This window comes from Rhinichthys klamathensis, unplaced genomic scaffold, assembly GCF_029890125.1.
Source record: "Rhinichthys klamathensis goyatoka isolate OS25496 unplaced genomic scaffold, OSU_Roscu_1.1 h1tg000228l_1, whole genome shotgun sequence".
Classification (NCBI taxonomy): Eukaryota; Metazoa; Chordata; class Actinopteri; order Cypriniformes; family Leuciscidae; genus Rhinichthys; species Rhinichthys klamathensis.
In genome coordinates, this window is record NW_026606752.1 from 1,420,084 (window position 1) to 1,447,625 (window position 27,542).

At 34.2% G+C, this 27,542-nt stretch overlaps 2 protein-coding genes across 2 annotated transcripts; both read right to left on the reverse strand.

Annotated features, from left to right (window-relative positions):
- Positions 1 to 1,280: 1,280 nt before the first annotated feature.
- Positions 1,281 to 9,052, reverse strand: anxa2a (annexin A2a). Its single transcript, XM_056264944.1, has 13 exons — positions 8,936 to 9,052; positions 8,005 to 8,065; positions 7,174 to 7,264; positions 6,297 to 6,391; positions 6,102 to 6,215; positions 5,560 to 5,650; positions 5,406 to 5,485; positions 5,226 to 5,285; positions 4,590 to 4,683; positions 4,408 to 4,503; positions 3,272 to 3,330; positions 2,991 to 3,113; positions 1,281 to 1,925 (listed from the first exon to the last, which is right to left on the reverse strand). The coding sequence occupies exons 2-13, from the start codon at positions 8,053 to 8,055 to the stop codon at positions 1,866 to 1,868; spliced, it is 1,014 nt and encodes a 337-aa protein (XP_056120919.1). The 5' UTR covers positions 8,056 to 8,065; positions 8,936 to 9,052; the 3' UTR covers positions 1,281 to 1,865.
- Positions 9,053 to 10,799: 1,747 nt separating this feature from the next.
- On the reverse strand, positions 10,800 to 26,874 carry ice2 (interactor of little elongator complex ELL subunit 2). Its single transcript, XM_056264945.1, has 15 exons — positions 26,775 to 26,874; positions 26,587 to 26,688; positions 26,040 to 26,292; positions 25,811 to 25,930; positions 24,790 to 24,924; positions 24,574 to 24,690; positions 23,229 to 23,385; positions 22,960 to 23,144; positions 21,314 to 22,127; positions 19,471 to 19,637; positions 18,863 to 18,992; positions 13,936 to 14,020; positions 13,607 to 13,657; positions 12,966 to 13,206; positions 10,800 to 11,202 (listed from the first exon to the last, which is right to left on the reverse strand). The coding sequence occupies exons 1-15, from the start codon at positions 26,786 to 26,788 to the stop codon at positions 11,014 to 11,016; spliced, it is 2,760 nt and encodes a 919-aa protein (XP_056120920.1). The 5' UTR covers positions 26,789 to 26,874; the 3' UTR covers positions 10,800 to 11,013.
- Between the last annotated feature and the right edge of the window lie 668 nt (positions 26,875 to 27,542).

A 27,542-nucleotide genomic window follows, 5' to 3' on the forward strand; every position in this document is an offset into this window, starting at 1 on the left:
AATGACATTGAGTCGTTGGCCGATTATGTAGTGAAATGAATGGACTGGCTGAGGCGTGTCAATATGTTGTGGGTGATTATCATGGAAATGATTGGGTGTTAAAATACGACGCCGGATTCCCTCAAGTATCCAGTCAGGGAAAGTGTTTTGTAATTAAACCCTTTATGCGGTGATATGTAATTCATGTATGTAAAGCATATTTAAATTTGATCACAGGCAGAATCTCAAACAGTAGGAAAATACTCTCTCATTTCTAAGTTACTACTTTTTCATTTCTTTTTAAACTAAAGGGATAAAATATGTTAATTCCACTGGAGATCAAATATTAAGTATTTGTTATTGAATAAAAAAAAAATAATTAAAAAGGCAGTTGCAAACATCAAAGTAATCCCACAGCAAGCGGTAGATGTTTTCTGGCTGTCAGCCACACACACACACACACACACACACACACACAGACAGACACACGCACCCTGTGGCTCTATCGCTCTCTAGTGGAAATACATAATAAATGCAACCCACTACTTGCAGCTAATTTACAACAGGCCCAATAAGTATTTGGGTATGTAAGGCGGGGGGGGGGGGGGGGGGGGACTATTTGATCCCAAATACGCCCAAAATATGGTGATTACCTTGCTAAGGACCTCTTTCCTAAAATACTAAGGCATCAATATATACTATAAGATTAGATTATATTAAGATTATTTGTGGTGTTTGAAATAGTAAGTATAATATGAAGACAACGAATTCTCTAAATATTTACAGTACTAATGGCAAAAATAAATATTCAATTAATACATAATTTAAAATGTCATAATAAATAAAAATGTAAATAAAAATAATTAATAAATAGATTTATTTGTATGGTGTTTTCACAATAAATAGTGGTCAAAAGCATCTTTAAAAATATATATATTTTTACACTTTTTAATCTAAAATTTGCATCTGATCCCTACCCCTTGGAAACAACCAATAAATAAGTGTATATAAATAAATTACAATTTTTGAAAATTGTATATATATATATTTATTCTATTTTAAATTAAATATGCAAACATATTTCAAGCAATACAAAACAACATTTTAAATGATAAACCAATAGATATTAATTAATGTTCATGTTTAAATGTGGTGTAAGTGTCCAAATAATTCTTTGAGGGGTCGTTGTATCTTAATCTCATTTAAATAGAAATAAAAAAGTTTCAACATACGATTCTTACTTTAGAAGACCAAAAAATGAAGCAGAAATGAATGGATTTGTTTTATTTCTCAGTATAGAATTCTCAGTATAGAAAAAATGGGTAACATTACAAATGTCTGCTCAGAAAAGTACAAGTGTATTCCTTGTGCAAGAACCTAAATGCACCAATATCAGTTCACTTTATTGGCGATTCATTTTACTGTGGGTAAATGGCACCTTTAGATCTTGTATACTCTTAAAAGCAAAGGTTCTCGATTGGCATTGATGGTTCCTTTAAGAACCTTTTATTATCTCTGGAATTTTTTTCATCCCGTTCTTCATAGTGGAAAAAGGTTCTTTAGATTATTGAAATGTTCTTCACAATAAGAAAAATAATGGTTTTAAGAACAGTTCTGGGAAAAAGGTTCTTTGGGGAACCGAAAATGGTTCTTCTATGATATTTGGGCAAACCTTTTTGGAACCTTTATTTTTAAGAGTGTATTTCATGTTACAATCCTTAATGGAAAACACATGCTTATTTCCAGTCTAAGCGAGTGCATGTTTACTGGATGACTGTCTCTAAAGCTGCAGCAGGGTAGGGACTATATTCTGGAGATCTGTCTGGACCTGCGCAGAGCTCAAGTCCTTCGCGTAGCCCTTCTCAAACTCTGTCGGGATGGTCGACTTAATCGTCTCCAGCACACAGGCTCAGCAGGGCCCTCTGGTAGTCTCCCTTTGTGTGCTCCTGAGAACATTAAACACATACAAAGCAATGCATATTTAGAGGCTCCTCAATATCTAATTGCTTGTTTCAACCACAGATTAAAAAAAAAGTAATTGCGACTTTTTTCTCTCGCAATTGCGAGAATTTCTAGATATAAACTCGCAATTGCGAGAAAAAAAGTCAGAATTGTGGGATATAAACTTGTAATTGCAAGAAAAAAAGTCAGAATTGTGGGATATAAGCTTGTAATCGCAAGAAAAAACTCAGAATTGTGAGATATAAACTCGTAATTGCGAGAAAAAAAGTCAGAATTGCGACAAACTCGTAACGTGCGACTTATAAAGTCAGAATTTCAAAATATAAATTTGAAATTGTGAGAAAAAAAGTCAGAATTGTGTGATATAAACTCGCGATTGCGAGAAAAAAAAAACATTGTGAGATATAAACTTGGAATTACGAATAAAAAGTCAGAATTGTGAGATATAAACTCAGAATTACGAATAAAAAGTCAGAAATGTGAGATAAAAACGGAATTACGAATAAAAAGTCCGAATTGTGAGATAAAAACTCGGAATTACGAATAAAAAGTCAGAATTGTGAGATATAAACTCAGAATTACGAATAAAAAGTCAGAATTGTGAGATGAAAAACTCGGAATTACGAATAAAAAGTCAGAATTGTGAGATAAAAACTCGGAATTACGAATAAAAAGTCCGAATTGTGAGATAAAAACTCGGAATTACGAATAAAAAGTCAGAATTGTGAGATATAAACTCAGAATTACGAATAAAAAGTCAGAATTGTGAGATAAAAACTCGGAATTACGAATAAAAAGTCAGAATTGCGAGATATAAACTCGCAAGTGTGAGAATTTTTTTTAAATTGTGGGATATTAACTCGCAAAAAGTCAGAATTGTGGGATATAAAGAGAGTTTGTATCTCACAATTCAGGCTTTATTTTTTAGAATTGCGACTTTATTTCTCTGAATTGTGAGATATATAGTCGCAATTACATGCGCAAACAAGCTATCATAGTCTTCCACCTTGGTGTACAGTAGTTAAAAAAACAATATTACAGGAACGTACAGCAATGGTCTGGTACAGAGACTTCCCGTGGTGGGCCTTGAACTCTTGTCTGATCTTCTTGAGGTCCACCTCGCATCGGGACACAATGATCCGGGTCAGCACCTTTTCATTCGCTCCTTTGCTCTAAAAGACACAAATACGCAAGATTAAACGAGTAGCCTGATGCAATTCCACTGCAAGACATCTGAAACATCCGCAGACACATTACAGATGAACTTTTTAATACTTTCTTCCAAGCCCAGGGAAGAATAAAAAGTGTTGGTAGATGAAACGTGTTTTACCTTCATGGCGTCTTGCAGTTTGTTGGCGAAATACAGCTGTTTGTTTTCAAAGCACTGAACTGAGGAAGAGAAGATGTGGAGATTAGATTCAGCTGCTGGGTTAATAGTAGCTTTCTGACTCATAAAAACTATGCGGATTTGACTTGAACTTAAAGCCTTTTCTAAAGACTTTTGTACTTTTAGTTAAAGTCTGCAAATTTTAAGTGCATCTACACTGCTGTTCAAAAGTCTGGGGCCAGTAAGATTGAACTTTTTAAAGGAAATTAATACTTTTATTCAGCAAGGACACATTAAAGTGATCAAAAGAGAGAGTAAAAATACATTTATAAAGCTACAAAAGATTTCTGTTTAAAATAAAAGCTGTTCTTCATCAAAACAAATCCTTTAAAAACAAATCAGGGTTTCCTTTAAAATATCAAGCAGCACAACTGTTTTTATTATTGATAATAATAAGAAATGCTTCTTGAGCATCAAACCAGCATATTAGAATGATTTCTGAAGGATCATGTGACACTGAAGACTGGAGCAATGATGCTGAAAATTCAGCTTTGCATCACAGGAATAAATTACATTTGAAAATATATTAAAACAGAAAATACTTATTTTAAATTGTAATAATATTTCACAATATTTCTGTATTTTTGATAAAACATGCAGCCTTAGTGACTTCTTTCAAACACATTAAAAATGTACCGACCCCAAACTTTTGAATGCTAATGTAAATGCTAAAGTACAGTTAAAGGTCGACAAATTTAACATATAGATTAGACACATTTAAATTCACTTTGTCATCCTGCAAAATGGAGAAAAAAATATTGATAATTAAGAATGAAAATGTCTATCCTCCAAAACTATAAATACCACCTCCATTTGACTAGCATTAGCAAGTAGCTAATCGTGCTTTTGCTGTGTTTCTTTGTTTCCACCAATGCTCATATTTTAATTCCTTCTCTAACCTTAATTTATTGAAGCAAGTGTTTTCATTGCTTTTTGGTCTATGGTTTGGCTAAAGGCTAGATATACAAAAACAGATGACCACTTTGCTCTATTCCGCCCTAACTTCCTGTTTCAACAGGATATACATCAGCGCTGAGAGGAAAACTGAGCTTCATGGGGTCTTCAAAGCAAAGTCTCACCCAAGGTAAGGAAGGACTTCTCCAGATCTCCTTTCACCTCTTTGCGAATGCTCTCCTGCATGTCATAAGGGCTGTAGCTCTTGTATCTGTCAAACACTGTAAAAGGAACCAAAAATTCACATTCATTATATGGGTGCTACTATATTATGAGATGCGAAAAGGTGTTTAAAAGGCTCTCAAACCTTTCTGGAGGTGAGGAACGCTTCTCTCAGACATGATGGAGATCCAGCACTTCACATCAGTGCCTTTCCGTTTGACTCCAGCCTCATACAGGGCCTGCACAGATTATAAATATAGTGATATTAAAAATAAAGCTAAATATATAATTAAATAAATATATCATTTCTGTAAATCAACAATTTATATATAACATATTATAAATAAATGTATATATTATAAATTAATATATTGTAAATAAATGTATTACTTTATTAAAAAAAGTTAATATTTACTTAACATAAATGCAAATAAACAGTATATAAAATATATTTATATAATTTATAATTTATATATTTTTTTTTTTTAAGTGTAATATTTACTTACAATAAATGTTAAATAAATAGTATATAAATATTTCATTTCTATAAATGTATAATTATATAGATGTATTTAAAAGTTAAATATTTAACTTAATTAAATAGTATATAAATAAATATGTATACACAGTTCAATATTTAACTGAAGTTTAATATTTAGGATTAGAGGTTTTGATTAAATACTGTTGCTCTAATGAATGCTTGATTTCCGAATATTAAATCGACATATTTAATCATTTTATGTTTCAATCAAATGCTGAGAGATAAAGCACAAGAACTTACTCTGGCATCGTCATCGATTTTCTGGTAGTCAACGACGGATCCGGGCTCATCTCTCTTGGTCTGATGTGGGATGGGGTCATGTGACATTACAAATATGTTAAACAAATCCTCAGAATCTTAATTCAGACTTTGAAATGGTTCCACGTACTATTTAAAGCACATGAGAAAAGTTTACCCCACCTGAACCAGAGCCAATAGAAGTTTAGCAAAGTCTCCTGAAGTATCTCCAGCCACATCCTTCTCCAGGTCCTTCTTGAACACTGCGATAAGGCACGCACGTTTATATCACAACCACATGCTCCTAATAACTGCACTTAAATACTCCCATACTCACAATCCTTGTAGACTTTCTTAATATCCATGAGCTCAGCATTGCTTCGAGAGCAGAGGATCTCAATCAGAGACTCCTCATCGGTTCCAAGACCCTGAAAACACACAGATATTGTGCTTTTGAGAACCACGACAATGTAGATTTCACTCCCATTTCTTCTAAGCAATAAAAAGAGTGCCATATTATGCCCTTTAAAAAGTCTTGATTTTGTCTAAGATTTTCATTCTTGAATGTTCAAAAAACATTATTTTCACATATTTACATTTTTGCAGCACCTCTTTTTGCAAGCAAACACAGACGCAAAGTTTCTTGGGAAACGCAAAACTTTTGCCAGCGAACGCAAAGTTTCTAAGGGGAACACAAAACTTTTGCGAGGGAACCCAAAGTTTCTTAGGGCACGCATACATTTTGCCAGGAAACGCAAAGTTTTCGGGGCAACGCAACATTTTTGCGAGGAAACGCAAAGTTTCTTAGAGGAATGTAAACATTTTGCAAGTGAAAATATAAAATATAAAAAAGCATAATAGGTCATCTTTAATGTTCACCTTGATGGAGCCTTTGATTTCAGAGGCATCGTACTGGGCTGTGCTCTTCATGAGGCCCAGGATGACTGTTTCCAGGGTGCCAGACAGCGCCCCCTTCAGGGCTGAGATCATATCCTGAAGAAGTGATGAATGAGCATTATTACAAAAAATGGAAAAGGATACATAAACATAGAAGTACATAGTATATATACTGACCTTCTTGGCTCTCCTCTCATATGCAAAGGCGATTTCTCGCCGTTGGTCATATGTCCGTTTGGTGAGAATATCAATTATGGTATGCTCATCAACCCCTAAAACAAATAATGTCATTTTATTTATTTTTTTTATTTATTCATATTCAAATATTATGTAAAAGTTAATTTTTTTGTATACTGATTTTAAATATAACTAAATATATTAATTTCCATATTATATTGATATAAATCCCAAAGCTTTTACATGGATTTTAATGTGATCAACTCAAAAGATTATTTAATTAATAAAAAAAATTGAAAAAAATTGCCCTTATGTATAGGTCAAAAAAGGTCAACGTAAAATGCCAAGGATTTTTTTATATCGTTTAAAAAACATTCATAAAATGTCACTTTACAAAACTCGTCTTTGAAAAATGCTAACAAATGCTAATTTGCAAAGGTTGTAAAATCATTACAATAAAAAAACAACTTAAAAATTAAATGTTTAGAATTTGGATATTTGGTAAAATCCTCATTTATGCATGTAGAACCTTAGTAGAGAGTTTAGGAATAGAGTACAAAGCCACTGAATGGGAGGAATGTGGTTGCTGCAATCAGGCGTTGGCCTGAAAATGTTCCACATGCGGTTCAATCCCTTCCAGACAGGATCATGACTCACTTCTACCACTGCTGCCCGTTGTGGCCGTTTTTTACTTCATTACGGGGAACAGCACACAAAGAGAAGGGGCGGGACAAAGCCCACAACCAAACATGATTGTCTATTGTTTGTTTAATGGCTCATCATCATCAAATTACAGGCTTGAAGACAGATGGCACAAATACATCTGGCCTCTCACATGACATCAGACGTGTTTAGGGCAGCGGTTCAGCTCTCTTACCTTTAGTTTTGATAGCGGTCTCAATTCTGACAGCATCCTTATCTGGATCAAAGTTAGGCGCCGGCACCACAGTAGGGTAGGTGGTCTCTCCCTAGGGTGGAACAATGTGATAATGCCATAAATACACACTTGATTATATATATATATTAGTTTTAATATAATGAATTTTTATAAACATTAATATAAAAATATTTGTTTAAAGTAGAAATCATCTCTATATAAAATGTTGTAACATAATATTTGTAATTGATTTATTTTATAATTGATTTAGATTTTCCTACTTGTATATACATTCTTATATAAAATAGAATACCTAGGCTATATAAAATTATTTTTACAAGTAGTTCTGATTTACTTATATTTATATTTTAATTATCTATCTATCTATCTATCTATCTATCTATCTATCTATCTATCTATCTATCTATCTATCTATCTATCTATCTATCTATCTATCTATCTATCTATCTATCTATCTATCTAATTTAATTAATGTATTTTTAATATGTAATGTTTATATATCAAAACCAATATTCAAAGATATTTTTTATAAATGTGTGTATGTGTATATATATATATATTCATTATTACATAATCATGTGGAAAATTATGGAAGCTTGTTAAATAAATTAACAAATATATATATATATTTAAATGCAGTCAGATATAGATATAAGATATACATCCAGAATCGCATTTTCTGACTTTATATCTCAAAATTCGGAGAAAAAAAGTCGCAATTACATTTTACATTTTTTATTCAGTGGTGGAAACAAGCTCCCATAAAATACACATGTCCACTATGGATAAAAGGCTTGTATAGAAACTTACACCACCCAGCTGGAGAGTGAGCTGCCCTAAGAACTCGGAAACCAAAGACATCCTGGACTTCCTGTGGAGAGCAGCCACACCTATTAATTTCCATGATATTTTGCTTTATATGCTGTAAATTGATTTACATTGGTTTTCTGCAACAATAAGTGCACAGAGAACAGTCTCGGTCTTGAGAGAAGACTCTGAGTGTACCGTCACATGCTTTAGAGAGTTATGTAATGCTGAACAGCAGAGGGCATGTTAGTTCATGGGGAGAACTGCACTTCATTGCCCCATCTTGTGTTTAGAAAAACGTAGTCACCGCATCCTGCCATAATGTTCCATGAGTCATAAAACAAAGCTTTTCTAACATTAAAAACGCATTATTTTGTTATATAGAAAAAAGACTGTGAGAAGGAACAGCAATAAAAGTCATTTCTGGTTTGATTTCTACTTTTTTAATAGTGACCTCTCATTAAATCTTTAACTTCCAATATAATAATTGATGCCAAGAACACCCAAATGCTTGACAAACATGCTATTCTTTTTTTTCCTTTTTTTTAATGCTACAAGTAAAACTTATTGCGCAGCAGTTGCTAGGTAATTAGACAAAACAGGACCCGTAAACATTCATTTTAAAAACCAGCGTTTGGTAAAACCTAAGCAAACAGACACACCCATGAGAGTGCATACTGGGAAAATTCTTTAAAGCAAGTGAGGCAGATCTATTTCTCAGTAATGTCTCACAATGTTAGGGTTAATGTTTTAACACAGTCTTTTTATTTTGAGAAATCTGTTTGTGCATGCCAAATTGCTAATGTTAGAAGAAAAAGACAGTTTAGGTTGAGAGATACTGTACCTCTAACCTGACACCTATAGTTTTTTATTTTAAAAATTAACTTAATGAATGCAGAAGTTGAAGAACTAAAGAAACCAGATTTGTACTTACTTTAGTGATCAACAGATTTCAGATGCCGTGCAGAACAATCCCAGCTATGGAGTGTGAGATGGGTGTGGTGGTTAAATACCAGAGGCGGTCCAGGAGTCTCGAGGTCTCGTCCTCAAATGAAGGTGGGCTCCACCCCTCTATAACACACCCCTCTCACAGTCTAAAGAGGTGGAACCTCTCCGAGTATGAAAGGAAGTAGGAAAGTGTGGCTTATGGTTTCTAATCTGAATGGAAATTAAGGATGTGCTAGTAAACCATTTGTTAAGTGGTGACTTTGAAGTCTTAAAGAGATTGATAGAAGTCTGAGAAAATTGGGATAGAATTTGGTAATTGAAATAAAATATAGATCACACTCTTCAGCTAACGGAAATAAGCTTAAGCTAATGTACTGAGAAATAAATGAGCTAAATAGAAATAGTAAAAATGATATCAGATAACAACATTACTAAAGTTATGTACTAAAAACCGAAAAGTTTTTCATTTAGTTTATATAGTGTGCTGTCACTAGCAATGAAGACCCACAAGTCACAAACCAATGCAAATAAATAACAAAGAGGGATGGATGTGTTGGAAATTAAATGTGTAAAGTCATTTTTCTAATGTTATACTGGTCGATACAACAGTCGTCTTGGATTTTTTAGTAACACACAAAAGCAGATTTTCAGTTAGAAATGCCATTGCAGAAAAATCCTATTTGCTGATGTACCACTCATGATTAATGTATTCAACAAACACAAGTGTGGTTACAGAGAATAAATGTGTAGTATTCAGATGGTCATGTGATCTCATGTGATCCCACCATGAGGTTGTGTAGCCTAGACAGAGTAACAGCTTTTCATTATAACTGAAGTCATCTCGTGTGTTTTTACATCACTTTAAACATTTATTTAAGACTATTCTTTACGAGTTTGAAAGTTTCTTACCTATTGTGACTTACTTTATATCCAAGTAAAAACAGCTACTTGAACAAGAAAAAAATGTAATGCGGGTTTTGTTTTTTGCTATTGGTGGATCTCATGTAATGAAGTTGCGATTAGTCGTGTATATCTGAGTGAAAAGGCTTCATAAACAAGAAAAAGATGTACTTGATTGGATGGTTGTGGGCCGTGGCTTGCTATTGTTGTGATCTCATCTGAGTGACAGGTTGATCCCGCCCTCCCGCCAGTAAACATGTCATAAAAGGAGAGATGTCGCTGCAAAAGTGAGGGAAAGTTATTCTGATTCGATTATGAGGGCACATGAATTAAAAAATATATATAATGATGTGCACGGATAAATCATTTATAATAAATGTGAAAATATTCCATAAAAAACAAGAATTGTCCATTTTGATTTCACTGTGACTTTAAAACAATAGCATGTAAGCATTAGCATCTAGCTAAATCCATTTCCTTAAATGTTATGATTACCTACTTTCAGGTTAATACGTCTTACAAACTGCCGTGGCAGCTTCTGTCACATTCCTTGGCACGATCTTTAACTGAATGTCAAAAGAGAAACGTGACGCATTCCTCCTCTTCAGTTGCACAAGGCGTTTTACTCAATATTAGCTGAAATGCACAGTTGCACACACACAAAGGCACACTTTGAAAATCCATTGGAGAAAGTGTATCCACCAGCCTAGACACCTTTGGTTTACCGTTTTAGCTTTGCCTTCTATAAGGATAGACTAATTCTAATCTTGCACTATATTTAGGATGGATAGTATGCACAGTATAGTACACACTAGGGTGGGTCTCTAACTTTCCAGACACACACCCACATCTTTCTCTCTGACTTGAGACAAGGCTGCCCAAAATTACTATTAGAAAATATCAGAATGTCGATGAAAAATGGTTAAGGGACACAATAATTATAGTAGATGTTATATTAAACAACATATTCTTTTATTTACTGCTGACAAAATAATACAAAATAGAAAAATTGGTAAATGTTAACCGTTTCAGTGTGGTCAAGGATTCTTTAAAAATATACAAAATGTAGTCATACGCAACATGCACAACATTGTTTTTTGTTGGTTGTACATAATATCAGGTGGTAGAAAGTGCTTTTGAAAAAACAAAAATCAAGTACAGAAATCAAGATGGTGTCTTTTGTTTTGGCTTTTCTTGGCTTTTCTGCAGGTCTTTCAGTAGCTTGGCTCTCATGTTGTTCTTCCATCCCTGTGCCTTATGAGTACCTTTTTTATTCTTCTTTTTAGGTGATTGATTCAGATTGCCTGTTTTAGTTGAGCTGGCTGGTTGTTTAGGTCCTGTCCGAACTTTAGCCTGTGTGAAAATGAGAAAAGTTACATTTGATAAATCATGACATAACACAATTTGGATGGTAGTACTGCAGTTTTAGACTAAAGGTTGTTGGTTCAAATCCCAATAGTGGATGTCCATGAACTGGAGAATCAGAGAGATCTCTTGCTTAAAAAAAAAAGAAAAGTAAATCCACCTCCAATGTCCCAGGATACCTTAGGACATGCATAAAGAGTGGGCATGTATCTACAGGACAGTGTAAAGCTCAGTAGTTTACACAATCGAGACACCTCCCAGGTTCTGGCGTTGGTTTTTGCTTCAATGAAATTTTAAGTGTCATGTTTCCTCAGGCAGTGGTTCAGTCGGGACCAATGCAATGATGTAAGAGTGTTACAGAGCCTAGAGTAGGACGGGTGTGATCTTTCCAACCTGTCCCGGCACATTTTACATGTCGCAAGAGCATTAGACCAGCGTATAAAGAAAACAACCACAATCATTCAAAAACAACCATTGAAATTTTACATTTAGAGATGCACCAATATTGAAATTCTCAGATACAGATAATTATTTTCATGGTCAGTAATCGATAAATGGCTGATATTAAAATTTGACACTATTTTGTATATATATATATATATATATTTTTTTTTTAAATAATGTAAAAAATGTTACATGCTACAAGTGAATTTAGGCAGTATAAAGTACAACATGAAAAATAGATATTCTTGACATTTGCTAAAGACAACATTTAACAGTGTTATTAAAATTAACTTTAAGAAAGCTTTAGATGATGACAAAGGTCTAAATGCAAAAATAAGGGAAATGAGCAAAGATTAGCAATACCACAAATTTTGCAGTTGGTTGCGATGTGCTATTATAATCCTCCACATCCGTTGTATAATACCTAAGGTTAGAGATATGAAGAAACGGTAATCCTATTAAGCATGAACAGTGTTTGCTATGGCAAGCATCGCTTTAGCGAAGACGACACTTTGAAATTAAGTGAAACAAAGTTAGGCACTACTAAAGTTAACTTACTGTATGGGTCTATGGGTGTGGTAACTCTGCAGTGTTGTTTTTGGGAATTCATAGAAAAAGTGTCCACTCTTTTTTCTGATTTTTCATGTTGACTGAGCGTTTGAATATATTTGAGTAAAATATGCATATCCCTGTAAAACAACTATTAACCAAGACTTTAAGTGCTCAAGAAGACATTGTTCGAATCAGCAACCTTCCAGTTACCAAATCTGAGCTACCTGGAAATACCGGATAAAAGGTAATATGTTGCAGGCTAAATTCGAACCCAAATTTCCCACATAAGCACTGTGGTTCAACTTGTCTGGAGCATATATGCGAACCAGGAACCTTCCATTTATCAACTCTATAATCACTACTACACCACACCACCTCTGGAAATTAGGGATGCAGAAAATTATCGGCCGAAAATGCCAAAAAATAAATCTAAATAAGTCAGTTGCATAGAACTGAATGAAGAAAAATATGTTGATATATTGATGTATAATATTATTTTAATATAGGGATATTTTCTGTCCAATTTTTGTATGTTACTTTAAATAAAAGTGTGGTTATTTTATTTTTTGGCTTGTTTTTTTATTTATTTATTTCGATTCAGTAAAATTATTGCATTTAGCCTAATTTAAGTCTAATAATAATACAATTAAATACTGGATAAACGGTATGTTGCAGGCTAAATTCGAACCCAAATTTCCCACATAAGCACTGTGGTTCAACATGTCAGGAGCACACATGGGCAAAGATGGTCATACCTGAGGGGGTGGACGTGGGGGGAAGATGCAGGGCGGTCTGTTGTGTTTCTGGTGAAATGGCAGGACATGCAAGGGGTCCAGGGGAACCCAGGGAACCCCTGGCGACACAGCAGGGAGTCCGCAGTGCGCAGTCTGCAGGTGGTACAAACTGCGAGCAGGGTTAGTCTCACTGCTGGCTTTGAAGACGGTCACAAAACCCTCACGCGGTTTGTGGACCAGCAGGTACCGTCCTTCCTGTAAACTGGGAAAGGTGGTAAAAGACATAAGCACAAACGCATAGAGATTGGCTGCTTAATTAAATACAACAAATACACACCATGTAAAACCTAAAGTTGATTTGTGTCATTTTTAATCTTAAAAAACTTTCACATATCCCAGCTTAATATGCAGAGATAACTATGTTTCAATATCTCCACCAGCCCAAAACAGAACCAGTGGCTCAACCAATGGTGTGCATTTTGGGCGGGACTATCGGTTTGCCTGATCAATGGCATGGGGAATGTTCTGCTGGCTTGTCAGCACAGAAATTACACAATTAAGCACTGATTTAAAAGACTGATTTCACATTAGAAATGCAATGCAAGTCTTGCAAATGGTATGGTAACAAATTTAAATGGATACAAGAAGTGAAAGAAACTCACGCTGAGACTTTTTTCAGTAAGTGGTAGAGTGTGTTTAAACATCTAGTTGGCCTGAAAAAGAAATATTGAATCACATTAGATTCCATTCAAACTTGTTTGAAGAGATATAGTCTAATATTAATGCAATATACAATTAATTATTCATATATTTAAATATAAATACTAATATAAATTAATAATTACAAATAATTATAAATTATAATAATATTATTACAATATTTCAGATAAAAATATGGGAGAATTTGTCAAACAGGCATGCACTATAAACAAAAATGGCTACAACTTTCTCAAATCAGGGTTTTATTTAAACATTCCAGAGATGTACTCACTTGAAGTCACAGGTGATGTTCTGAATCCAGTCGTCAGGTAACTTCTGCATCTGAACCACTTCTGATGTGTGTGCATTGATGCGACCTACACACACAAATAGATCGTTTTTTTTAATAGTCTAGATCAGTTCATTTTCCATAACGAGTTAGGCTACACTTCTATGTAACAGTCAATATCTAAAACAAGTTTGCTAAGCAGTGTTGTTATTGTAAACTAAAAGTACTACTACATTTTCATTAGTTAAAATAAAGATGAAATAAAATATTAATAACAGACAAAAAACTTCAAATGTTGAAACGAAATGTTGTCTGGGCAACTAACTTAAAACAAAATAGGTTTGAGGTGAACTACTAAAACTGAAATAAACTCAAGCTAAATAAATCTTTCAAACAAAAACTATAAATGACAAAATCACTTAAAATAACTAAAAACAAAAATAAAAGCTAATGCAAAAAACTAAATACTAGCCTATATAATGTAAATAAAACGATAATAAGACCGCTGCAGAGCCTTAAACCAGCTCGTAGTCCGTTTAAACTGAAGAACACCTAAATCGATGTCAACAGGTGATGCAGGGCAAAAGGACATGTATTGACTCGCAACAGCAGACTGTGAGAAACATTGTAGATGTCGCAATAATTGTTCACACGTTGTGACTGTCTATTGTATCTATGCCTCGTAATATTTCACAATGATGGTGTCGTTCAGAGTTCATGCCAGAAGAATGCGGTCTCCACACCCGTACTTGTTCATCAGTGTATGAGAGATGCTCTAGTACAGGGATAGGCAACTTCGGTCCTGGAGGGCCACTTTTCTGCAGAGTTTATCTCCAACCCTAATTAAACACGCAATCAAGGTTTTCAGGATTACTAGATAGATACAGGCGGGTGAGTTTTTATCAGGGCTGAAGCTAAACTCTGCAGGACAGTGGCCCTCCAGGACCGAAGTTGCCTATCCCTGCTCAAGAGCCACAATTGGAGCAGTTTATATCTATTAATGAATTATTAATAAATAAAAAATGCCAATAAATGATTTAAGGCCAATATATGGTGCATCTCTGGTGTTTGTATCACTCGGTTTGTTCCAACAATCGCTCCTTTGGCTTCTTTTGAGCAAAACTAAATAAATAAAAAATATCTGGTCATATTGCCCAAAATGTCAATTAATCTATATTCATACTACCACACCAAATCTGCATATTAGTATGATTTCTGAAGTATCATGTGACACTGAAGACTGAAGAGTAATGATCACAGGATTAAGAGTACATTCATCACATGAATAAACTTTTGAATGGTATGCATGTACATACGTACGATGACATCCATTGACTCACAAATGATTTGTTTCTATGGCAACACTAAAATATGATGATAACAGAGAAATACTTTCCCTTGTGGAAAAAAAGTAATTAAGCATATTAATTTAATTTGAAATGAAATTCAATTAAATGTCTGAAACATTGCATTCAGTTCGCACTTAAGTATATTCTTTTGAAGTATATTTCTGTAATAAGTACTTTTTCTCAAGCTATATTCACCTCCATATGCTCATGCAAATATTTAAGAACAGATAAAGTGCACCAAGTAACACTAGATATAATAAAATGGTGCTTAGAACAGAAATGTGTAGAAGTACAAACTGTTCCGAACTGCACCATTCTGTTATCAGTAGGGCTGGATCCTGGACTAGACCCAAAGAAAAGACCAGATTCCTTTAATAAGCCTAGAAGAATCTCTAAAGCAAACGGTATGTCAAGAGCGAGGCTTTTCTGCATTCTTCTGTGATTCAGAGATATTTACACCTACAGGCACAGACTGCTGTCGTGCATACTACAAGCATTCTTAGTGTCACTGTGTGTGAATGTTATAGGCAGAAAGAAACATCACAGATCTATCTACCTATAATATATAGAAATTTAGCTAAACGCTCCAAACCTCAGCAGTCAGAAAAGGAGTATCTTTTCCTCTTTTTCCCCTACTGATGTTGAAACCCAAGTAGCCCTACACCCACACTGACATGTCATACATACAGATGCATTCTTCAGCAGCCCTTTCAAAGCTGTAATGTTAGTAGCTATGGCAACCCTGAGTCAAAACAATGAGTCATCATGAGAGAGGCAAGCTGGGAGTTTGCGGGAAGTTCACTTTTGTGCTGACTCCCTGATTACCAAAACTAACACTTGAGAAAGAAAAAAACATACTTAAGTTTGCTTGATTAAAAAAAAATGTGATCAACTTTTCTGATGCTATTTTGCAGGTTGATAACTAATATTTGTCAGTCTTGTGATTTGCACTTAAATGTAGGGTTTTTTTCAATCAAAGAAACCATTTCAGCCATTGTAGCAAAGCAGCTTTAAAGGTGCATTGCGCAACTTTTCATGTTAAAAATACCTGTTTTTCTATCCTATACATGCTTAAAGAACTGCCTGATGGGCTGAATGAGCCCTTCTCTGCGCACTGAGATTGCCTCTATAATCCTGTACAGTAAAATATATAAGAGGGATTCGGGCTCGAATTTGAGACTGGGCGTGACGTCATGCGCGTTCACGCTCACCAGGCTATGTCTCGCAGGTTTGTGTATTTGCGGCGCCGCCATTCTTAGCATCAGCGAAGACAACTCGTGCGTCAAAAGTAGAAGATGGATTCAAAGAGACCGGCTTGTAGTCCATTCCAAACCCCAACGCAAACTCCACGTAAAGAAAAGAAAAATTGTGTCTAGTGCCACCAAAAGGGCCAAATTGGAGTCAGACAGGCGTCGGAGTAAGACGAGAGTCAACCTCGGGAAGGCATTCAACAAATGGAGAGATCTCCGGTCTGCTCTTGGTCTCAAACGGGATCCTCAGTTGGCTTTTTTCTTGATAAAACGGTAAGATATAGCCCAGTCTCTAATGTTCGATACGGCCAATCTATATGACAACAAATGACGATGCGTAAAATGTGTAATGCTTTAGCGTAAGCTAGATACATGTACAATCAGAATTGATTTTACTACCATTGTTAGTGAAAAGTTTCATAAACTAGGAATTGTGTTCGGAAGAATACTACAACATGAAACATAAAACAAATCCAATAAAAGATGCTAACTATGTTTTTGTGCATGGCCTACCGATAACGTTAGCCTTGTGTCCATTGCTAAAATGCTAAGGTGTCATTCATGTCATTGACCAACAAGGAAGAACGCCGTTGCATTGGCTATATTGTCTTTTTCGGTAAAAATAGTAAATTGTAAATCCTTTCACTGCTGTCACTGCTATCCTCAGTGCTTCTCTCCACAGTAACATCAAATTGGTCAGAGCTCGTATTCTATCAAAACGAGGAAACCGTAAAATATTTTGGTATTGTGATAAAATACATGTTTTATTCTGAACAATGCAGGAAGGGAAATACAATGGTAAAGGGGTAAATATTTTTACTTTACTCATACTGTTTAGCAGACTAATTTACTAAATAAAGTATTGACACATTTCACATTAATGTTTGTCGGTGTGTATTGTCCCTGTCAAAATATCTACTAAATAAATCAGCGCTACATGTAGTTTAGTGATTAGCAAAACAGTTCAAGATTCTTGAGTGTGATATAACATGCTGAAAAATATGACCAATAATTAGACACAAATTTTGAGTAAATTCTAACAGAAAAAGGATGTATTGTTATTGGAATATTTTACTTAGCAGATCAATACCCCGCGAGTCTTCGGCGGCTTAGCCTGTTTTGGCTTTTATGAAAACGTCATGGTGACATTTGATTGTTTATTACCTTGAGACCTTGACCAACCGTGTACGGTATGATTATTATTTTGAACTATTGCGAAGTAATCAATTATATTGTTCATGAACGTGTTTTCATAACAATACAATCATAGGTGGATACAGTAAACGCATAAACAAAGTTTTCTACTACCCCCGTTTTCCCCTCACACATAAGAGTAATTTACTCAAATGTCTTTCCTTCCATATATTTGAAATGACTTGCAGATTTATAACTTTATTACCTCTGAAGACATTTTGGCTGTACACCAAAGATCTGTGCGGCAGATGCTGCTTTAGTTATGAACAGCTCGTGCATGCGTGCGTGTGCGTGTGGTGTGGTCTATGAGCGTGCACAACTCTGGTTGCAGTTTCGCTTGTCGCCAGAGGGGGCGTAGTTCTGTAAAAACTCAGAAACCTACGTTTTGCACCTTTAAGAAGTAAAATACAGTAAAAAAAAAAAAAAAAAAAAATATATATATATATATATATATATAATATATATATATAAATAAAAATATAAATAAATGATAAAATAATTATTTAAAAAATAATTATAAAAAATTAAATCATAATATGAACCAATATGATAAAATAATAAGCAGCATTTTTTGCTTGCTTATGTTTTTACTACAACTTTTAAAGCAAATCAAATTGCTTTAATTTGATTTGATGCAACAACAAAAAAAAATTACTGAATCTGTTATGAATTGATTCATCAAAATGTCCACCTACATATATTTTTACTACAACATTTTAAAGCATGAAACATGCTTTAATTTGATTTGATAGCTAATGCAAACGAATCAGTTATGAATTGGTCAATTATTTTTTAACATTCATAGATATATTTTACTAATATTAGTAGTTTTTACTATATTACTATATATTTTAAAGCATGTTTTGTCTCTATAATGCATTTATAAAGTAATTGAATTTGAAGCAATTCAATTATAAAAAAATTCAACTGTGAATTAGTAATAAACTGATTTATTGAAACAGACTAAACAGACATTTTTTCTACTAAAGTTTAAGAGATTGCTTTTTTTAACGCTCTCATACTACATACTTTCTTCTCTATGTCTGGTGACATTTGGATCAAACAGATTCACAATAAAAAGTCATAACTTTTCATGAGCACTAAAGGGGAAAAAACAGATTCCATCAAGTCTCTTACTTATGAAAGGCACGGTACTGGAGTGCAGAAGTTTCTCGGCCCACAGCTGACAGGCCTCCGTGTGGGTCAGACTCTCGGCTCCGTAGCACAGCTGATACTCCAGCTTGGGTAAGACATGCACTGGGACGGCCTAAATAAAACCAGACTCAATTATTATCCTCTCAAACGGCATTTATGAGTCACTAGTATACTCTATAAACGGATCAGATATAAAAAGAGCTTCCTTTTCAGAACAAGCGGTTTTGACCTACGTTTGTGAACCATTTACTGGAAAGAGTCTGTTAATACACTGATAAGACTTAAAAATCGACTACAGCTACGGGCAGGAAAGCAGACTGTTTAAATAAAGGGAGTGGTGGACATTACTCAACCCTGGTCAAAATATAAAGAATAATACCTGGCATATTGACATACCATATAAATCCAATAATAATGGCAATAAAAGGCTGCTAAAAATCACTGTTGAAAATGATAACTAATAATATTAAGATGCATTGTGGGTGTTTACACAGGAACTCTTGGGGTGTTATCCTTCAACCTGGGCCAAATAAAGCAACATTTTCACAAAAGGTGTATTGTGTTTGTGTATTGGCATGGGTCCAGCTCACCCTGAAGGTCTCTCTGTCGTGTCTCGGGTGAGCGATGTCCACACTGCTGCGCACCATGAGCAGAACGTCCAGCAGACTGTAGAGTTTGTACAGAACGCTGCCCTCTGCTGGAGGATCATAGTCCATCTCATCCTCAGCACTGACCTGAAGATCCTCCCTCAGAAGACCTGCGACACAGACAGATAGATAACCACAAGGCAAGACATATAGTCAGACAGACAGATAGATAAACACAAGGCAGATAGACATATAGATGGTCAGACAGGCAGACATATAGATAGTCAGACAGACAGATAGATAACCACAAGGCAGATAGACATATAGATGGTCAGACAGGCAGACATATAGATAGTCAGACAGACAGATAGATAAACACAAGGCAGATAGACATATAGATGGTCAGACAGGCAGACAGATAGATAAACACAAGGCAGATAGATAGATAAACACAAGGCAGATAGACATATAGATGGTCAGACAGGCAGACATATAGATAGTCAGACAGACAGATAGATAAACACAAGGCAGATAGACATAGATAGTCAGACAGACAGATAGATAAACAAGGCAGATAGACATATAGATGGTCAGACAGGCAGACATATAGATAGTCAGACAGATAGATAGATAGATAGATAGATAGATAGATAGATAGATAGATAGATAGATAAACACAAGGCAGATTGATAGACAGCCAGATAGATAGATTGATAGATAGATAGATAGATAGATTGATAGATAGATAGATAGTCAGACAGATAGATAGATAAACACAAGGTAGATAGACATATAGATGGTCAGACAGGCAGACATATAGATAGTCAGACAGACAGATAGTTAAACACAAGGAAGATTGATAGACAGCCAGATAGATAGATAGATAGATAGTCAGACAGATAGATAGATAAACACAAGGCAGATAGACATATAGATGGTCAGACAGGCAGACATATAGATAGTCAGACAGACAGATAGATAAACACAAGGCAGATAGATAGATAAACACAAGGCAGATAGACATATAGATGGTCAGACAGGCAGACATATAGATAGTCAGACACACAGATAGATAAACACAAGGCAGATTGATAGACAGCCAGATAGATAGATAGATAGATAGTCAGACAGACAGATAGATAAACACAAGGCAGATAGACATAGATAGTCAGACAGACAGATAGATAAACAAGGCAGATAGACATATAGATGGTCAGACAGGCAGACATATAGATAGTCAGACAGATAGTCAGACAGATAGATAGATAGATAGATAGATAGATAGATAGATAGATAGATAGATAGATAGATAGATAGATAGATAAACACAAGGCAGATTGATGGACAGCCAGATAGATAGATTGATAGATAGATGAAGCAGACATATAGATAGTCAGACATACAATTAGAAAGACAGGCAGATATAGACGGATAGATAGATAGTCAGATGGATTGATAAACGCAGGCAGATAGACAGATAAATAGACAGATAGATGTTACATATTATTTTAGATGCATATTATAATTTCAAATATATTTAGTATAAAAATATACATTTTAAATTCTAATATATATAATATTTAATCAAGATATTTAAACCTGCAATAATAAAAACGGCACAAAAATAACTTAAAAAATATTTATTACAATATCAATTTGACTATACAAAGACTTAAAATGACTTGATTTTTGACTTTCGTTCTCTGTCAGTTACTAATTGTGTTAATTTAGATTTGTTAAAATTCAGAAAAAAGTATTATTTTTAAATATTTGAATAACCTCACAAAAACATGACTTGAGCACAACTTCTCCTCACTTTGACTGTGAGAGTGTTTTAGGCACTAACGTTTTCTTTGAGGGGCTGCCAGCACAGGAACGGCAGCAGGCAGTGCGCCGTCCTCTCCCTGGCCCTCTCTGGACTCCAGGTACGAGGTCACACACTGTTTGACCAGGGAGTGTGTTTTAGGTTCTGGAGGTTTATCCTCTGGGACAGCCGCTTTCACAGCCTCCTGGTTCTTGCTGGGGGTGGATTTCAGCATGGCGTCCTGCATCCGTAAAATCTGTCCGAGCTGATCGCACTCGCCGGATATTCTTGGCCTTTTGATGCCTTTCTTTGTTCCTTTGCCCAGAGGGTTAGTGGGGCTTGTTGTTGCTGGGCCGGGCGCTCGGGGGGAGGACACCTCGCCTGGTGTCACCCGGGTCTGTGAGGAGACTATGTGATCGATAACTAGTCGTTCTTCATCAGAATCCGAATCCTGGTCATCCTTGTCCTCCATTATCCGTCTAGGCCGCTTGGTGGGAGGACACTGAACAGAAGACGCTTTTGAATCTTCACTCGCACTTTCATGCATCGCACCGTTCCCTCCGTCAGCCAAAGACGAGTCGGTTTCTCCTTGTTCCTCGGCCACGGTCAACTCAAGGGGTTCTGTGGGAGTGTTTTGAGACGTTGAGGTGCGCTTTGACGTACCTAGAGAGTCTGTCTGTTTCTTGGGGCTTAGGATAAGTTGAGATGGATTTGCACAAGCTGTTTTTGGTTCATTCTGTTCCTTCACTTTCTTACTGGGCTTGTAGGATTCCCCAAATGACTCCAGGTCTGTTAGATCAGTTTCAAAATCCATACCAGCATCATCAAATGCAACCACATTCCTGGTGTTTTTGTCCTGGGCACAGTAAAGAGAAGTAAATATTATTCACAATATAACTTTATATTTTAAATATTTGTTTGTTTCACTCTTATTTGACATTTATTTATTTGCAAAACTGCACACTGTAAAGAGTGCTAACCTGCAATTGTTACCTTAAAGAGCTATTTCTACCTGAAATCAGTTTTGATGGTATAACTGTATGTATTTAAGTTGATTCAGTGATGTAGAATAATATTTTTGACTTGAATAAAATCAGTTAATGTGTAAAACAATAACACATTAATATGAAGTATGCTTTAAACGTCAGAATTTCTGAATTTTATTTATTTATTTTTGATGATAGTGTTGGCTAATACCAAGTTACCAGCTTTAATAATAAAAAATAAAATATTATATCTGTTAAGCACACATTTATATACATAAATACTTAGAAACATTTCTTATTATCAATGTTCGAAACCATTTTTGTTGCTTAATATTTATTGAAAACAACCATTCAAAAGTTTGGTATATATATATATTTATATATATATATATACCATATATAAAAATCAATAAACATTGTTTATAATATAACATAATATAATAGCTATTACTGTTGTTGTTATATTAATTACTAAATACATTTACCTATTGATACTATGGCATTTTGGCATAAACTATGTCTTGTGTAGGAATTTCATTTTAAATCCAAAACTAATTATAAGTGAAGAATAATAAATTATATATATATATATATATTTTTAATGAGCCAATAACAAAAATCAATTAATAATCTGCAATATTTATTATTAATTTATTCCACTGTTTGGTGTTGTGTTCCTCTACTTCACTGAATTGACCTTACCTCAGGAGGGGGGTTCATTTCTAAGGATATCTCTTCTGAAGTGAGGAAAAATACAGGTCGTGACACAGTCTTCTTGAATGTCATCTTGACGCTCTCCTCATGAAACAGCAGACTCCTCTCTCTCCAGCTCATCTCGGTCTTCAGCAGAGGAGGATCAATGTATGCCGTCTTACTCTGACTGCTGCCTGTTAACCACACCACATTCACTGTGACAGACTCTCTTAACTGTCTGGATTACAATCTTCTGGTCTCATGAAACAACCCCTCACCTTTATTAGGATTCATTTTGACCCAAACTGGCAGCTCCCATGCTTCCGTGAACTCTGAGCTGTTATTCAGGAGCTGAAGGAAGGCCTCTTTGGATAAACACACTTGTGGCTCGTAAGTGGCGCTGAGTTTTTCCGCGTTACTGTCATTGCTGATGGCCTGCAGAAATCAAGAGACATCAGGATTCAGACTCAAGAACTTCGATTTCTACAGGCACATTAAATGAGTTCATGAGGTGAAGGGACAGAGATTTTTTTAGGTGGCTCCTACTTCTCTTATTGGAGGTCCTGGACCCCTCAGTCATGGGCTCCAGTTCCTGGTTACCCGGCCTAGTTACTATGTTTATTCTATCAAATAGTTTAGAGGGACAATTCAGAACAAAGGCAGCAGTGCCACCTAGTGGTTAAGATCACATTTTGCAAGATAGAAACCTAAACGCATTCTAAGTTAGCAATTACATGGGTGAATCTAAAAAAAGGAACATATTTGGGCCCTTCTTCACCTGCACATCCATATAAGAAAAAAAAAAAGAAAAAAAAAAAAAAAATATATATATATATATATATATATATATATATATATATCACAATGAAAATAAAGCCTATTTTAGAATGATTTATATGTTTTGTAATATATTTTGTTTGTGAAAGGACATATTTGGGTTCTTTTTTTTTTATACCTGCAAATTCAAAAAGAAAATTAAGCCTATTTTATCCTTACTACTGTTTTTTTTTTGTGTGTATTATATTTGTGAGAGGACACATTTGGGTCCTTTTTGACCTGCAAAAAGTAAAAAAATATATTTTGCATAAGGAAAATTAAGCCAATTTTAGCATGATTAATATTTTATTGCACTATATTATTGTATTCGTAAAAAAGGACATGAGGATCCTTTTTCACCTGCAAATATTTCCACCTTGCATGAGGAAAATGAAGCCTATTTATTTTTTGTTGTTGTTAATATTATAATAATATTTTTATTATATTATAATGACATAATTTTCATGAAAATTCATCAAGTTGGTATACTTGGTATACTAATAGTAATAATAATATTCATAATTATTTAAATTGTATGTAATAAAGTTTATATACAATGGTAGTATTTGTACTGAATTTTTTAAACAGAATTGATTTTTTAATAAAAATTCAAAATAATTGTAGAAAATGTGTGTAATTGTACTTTTGTATTTTGTCATTAGTTTCATGACAATGACAAAATACAAATAATAACAAAAAAACCCCTAAACATTATGGGGTAAAATATGGCCATTTTATCTGAAATTCATCTATATAAAGACCAAAAAGTAACAGTAAAAACCACACAATCACAGACAGGCCACGTACAGTTTGTGCTGAAGTTGCTTTTTTAACTGGAGGAAACGCATTTGACACGGTCTCATAGTCTCCTGCCAGTTGGGTGTGTTCTGGGATCACTTTTTTGTCTAGCATGTCTATTGTACCCTGAGGAGAATAACAGTAGACATAGATGAAACACATAGCAGTATATCACATTCACACATTTAAGTTAATAATGCAAAAATAACTATAGTGTATAGGTACCATAGCAAGAAGCTGTTTCTCAAAGTTGAGAGACATTTCGCACACAAACTTTACACTGGTCAGGCTAGTAATCTCTTGAATGCTGTAATACTGTGGGTAACTCTTCACATGTTCCAAGCAGGCTGTAAAATATTCCTGTTGGGGGAAATATAAAAACAATCACCAATAAAATATTCAAAAATGATAATGCAATAAAATAATACAAAATTAAATTAAAATATACAAAAAAAAACATCAATAAAATATAAAATAATGATATGTAAGACAATTTTAAATAACCAAAATAACATTAAAATATACAAAAATCACCAATCAAATATTCAAAAATGATAATGATTAAATAAATAAAGATAATACAATTAGATAATACAAAATAAAATTAAAATATACAAAAAATCATCAATAAAATAATAAAAAATGATAATGAAATAAATTAAGATAATAAAATAATTAAAATATACAAAAACATCAATAAAATATTCTAAATGATAGTGAAATAGAAAAATGTTAATCCAATTTTTATTAAAATATAAATAAAAAAAATAAAATATTTAAAAAATTATAATGAAATAAAGAAAAATAATCAATACAATATTCTAAATGATAGTGAAATAGAAAAATGTTAATCAAATTTTTATTAAAATATTTTTAAAAAATCAAATATTAAAAAAATTATAATGAAATAAAGAAAAATAATCAAATTAAAATATACAAAAATAATCAATCAAATATTAAAAATGATAACGTAATAATTTGTTTTTACAAAAAATAATAAAACTAAAATGCACAAAAATCAATCAATCAAATATTCAAAAACAATAATGAAATAAAGAAAACTAATAAAACAAAATAATAGAAAATAAAATGTACAAAAATTATCAATCAAATTTTTATAAACAATAAATTTTAAATATTAAAAAAAATCATAAATTAAATATTCAACAACAACAAGATTAAGAAAAATAATAAAATTAAAACAACAGAACTTTTGAATATTAAATAAATCAATAATTGTAATTACCTCAGAGTAGCGGGTGCTGCCTGGTGACATATAGTTGTACCCATCAGCACATGCTCTAGAAACATCTTGTAGGTATTTCATAAACTCGGTCACTTCATTCTTCACACGCTCCATCAAAGGCTTAGAAATAAGACACAAAATGAATAACCACGTGAACTCTGCCTTGCATCATGTACAGTAATCACAACTGTCCCAGTATTACAGGCGATCAGCACTTGAGATGGTCTACCTTTGAAACTCTGATAGGCTTGCCGTTGAGAATGCTGATATATGATCGGCGCTGCTTTGAGTTGATGCTGGTAAAGCAAGGGTAGGGCACTAGAGGCTCAGGGAAAGTTGGAATCTCGGTAGTCTTCACAGGTTTGGGCTTAACACGATTTTCAGTTGGTTTGCATTCAGACGAGGCGTCATCTGATGCAAGCGTGTTAATGACATCTGAATCTTCATCACACTTCACAGTCTGTGCTTCTGCTGCATCAGAGCTTTCAAAGAAATATTCATATATATATGTGTGTGTGTGTGTATCACAGTATCCCTATATATTGTCAATTACAGTATACAGGAAACTTACCATGGTAATTTCATTGAAATGTTGTACATTAAAGTATTTTGGCTATTATTTTCCTATATCATAGCATTGGTTGTTTTTTAGGTGTAAACATGGTTGTTAATAAAGATCCGTTTTATATGTGGCTATTTGGTCTTAAATATCAATAACACGGTTTAAGTACAGTTACCGTGGTAAATGTGAGTAAGATACGACCACAGTCACTCACCTGTGTAAAAGAGCATATAGTTCTTTAATGTTGGGCGCGAGAGTGAACTTGTCAAACACATCTCTCGAGAACACGACAGGACCAGTGACAGCAGCATCTTCCCTGCGGACAAACACTCTCCAATCACACTATCTTCATTACAATTATCAATAAAACGTGTTTATTTAGATAACTATCTTGTCACCTACCATTTTAACTCCATGGCGCAGATTTTTAAAAAATGTATGTCGTTCACATCATCGTTAATTCATTGCACCGTCTGACTCTTGTCTGTCGCACGCTGACGTTCCTCCATAGACAGTAAAAGAAAGCGTTCCTCACATCATAACAGTGCGCCGATTGAATCTTCCGGGAAGAACCAAAACATGAAACAACGGTTCCGCTTCTGATCAAACGGCTGAATTTTTTATCGTAATTATAATGCGGTTAGTGGTACAATTCATTTGTGCTAATCCCAGGTTAGTAAAATACTAACAATGGTAAAAGTTTTGTCATACTGAAAAAATACCAATAGCTTAATTTGCAAAGTTTTGTATCAGATTGACTTGATTGTGAAAATCTGAATCCATCGATCAATTTCAAAAGTTAAAGTAACTTACACAGTTTAACTAGGTTAATACTAAAGTACAATTAAATGTGGATATATTTTATGTAGGTTATGTTTGTATTTACGTTATGTAGGCTAATAAAATGTGGATACAATTATATTTATGGTGAGACACTGACTAAAATTTTGACATTAACTTATTCGTATTTTCCTCTGTCCTGTTCGAAAATCCCACATTCATTTATTAAGATTTGCACACTACATTTTATCCTACCAGTGACTCTGGTATTTTAGAGAAATGGGTTTTATTTTAATGGGCTGACTTCTTTGGAAACCGCTCAAACTTGTATGACGACAAACTGTGGTCGGTTTTTCAGGGCCTTAAACGCCAGACATTGAGGGGGAGACT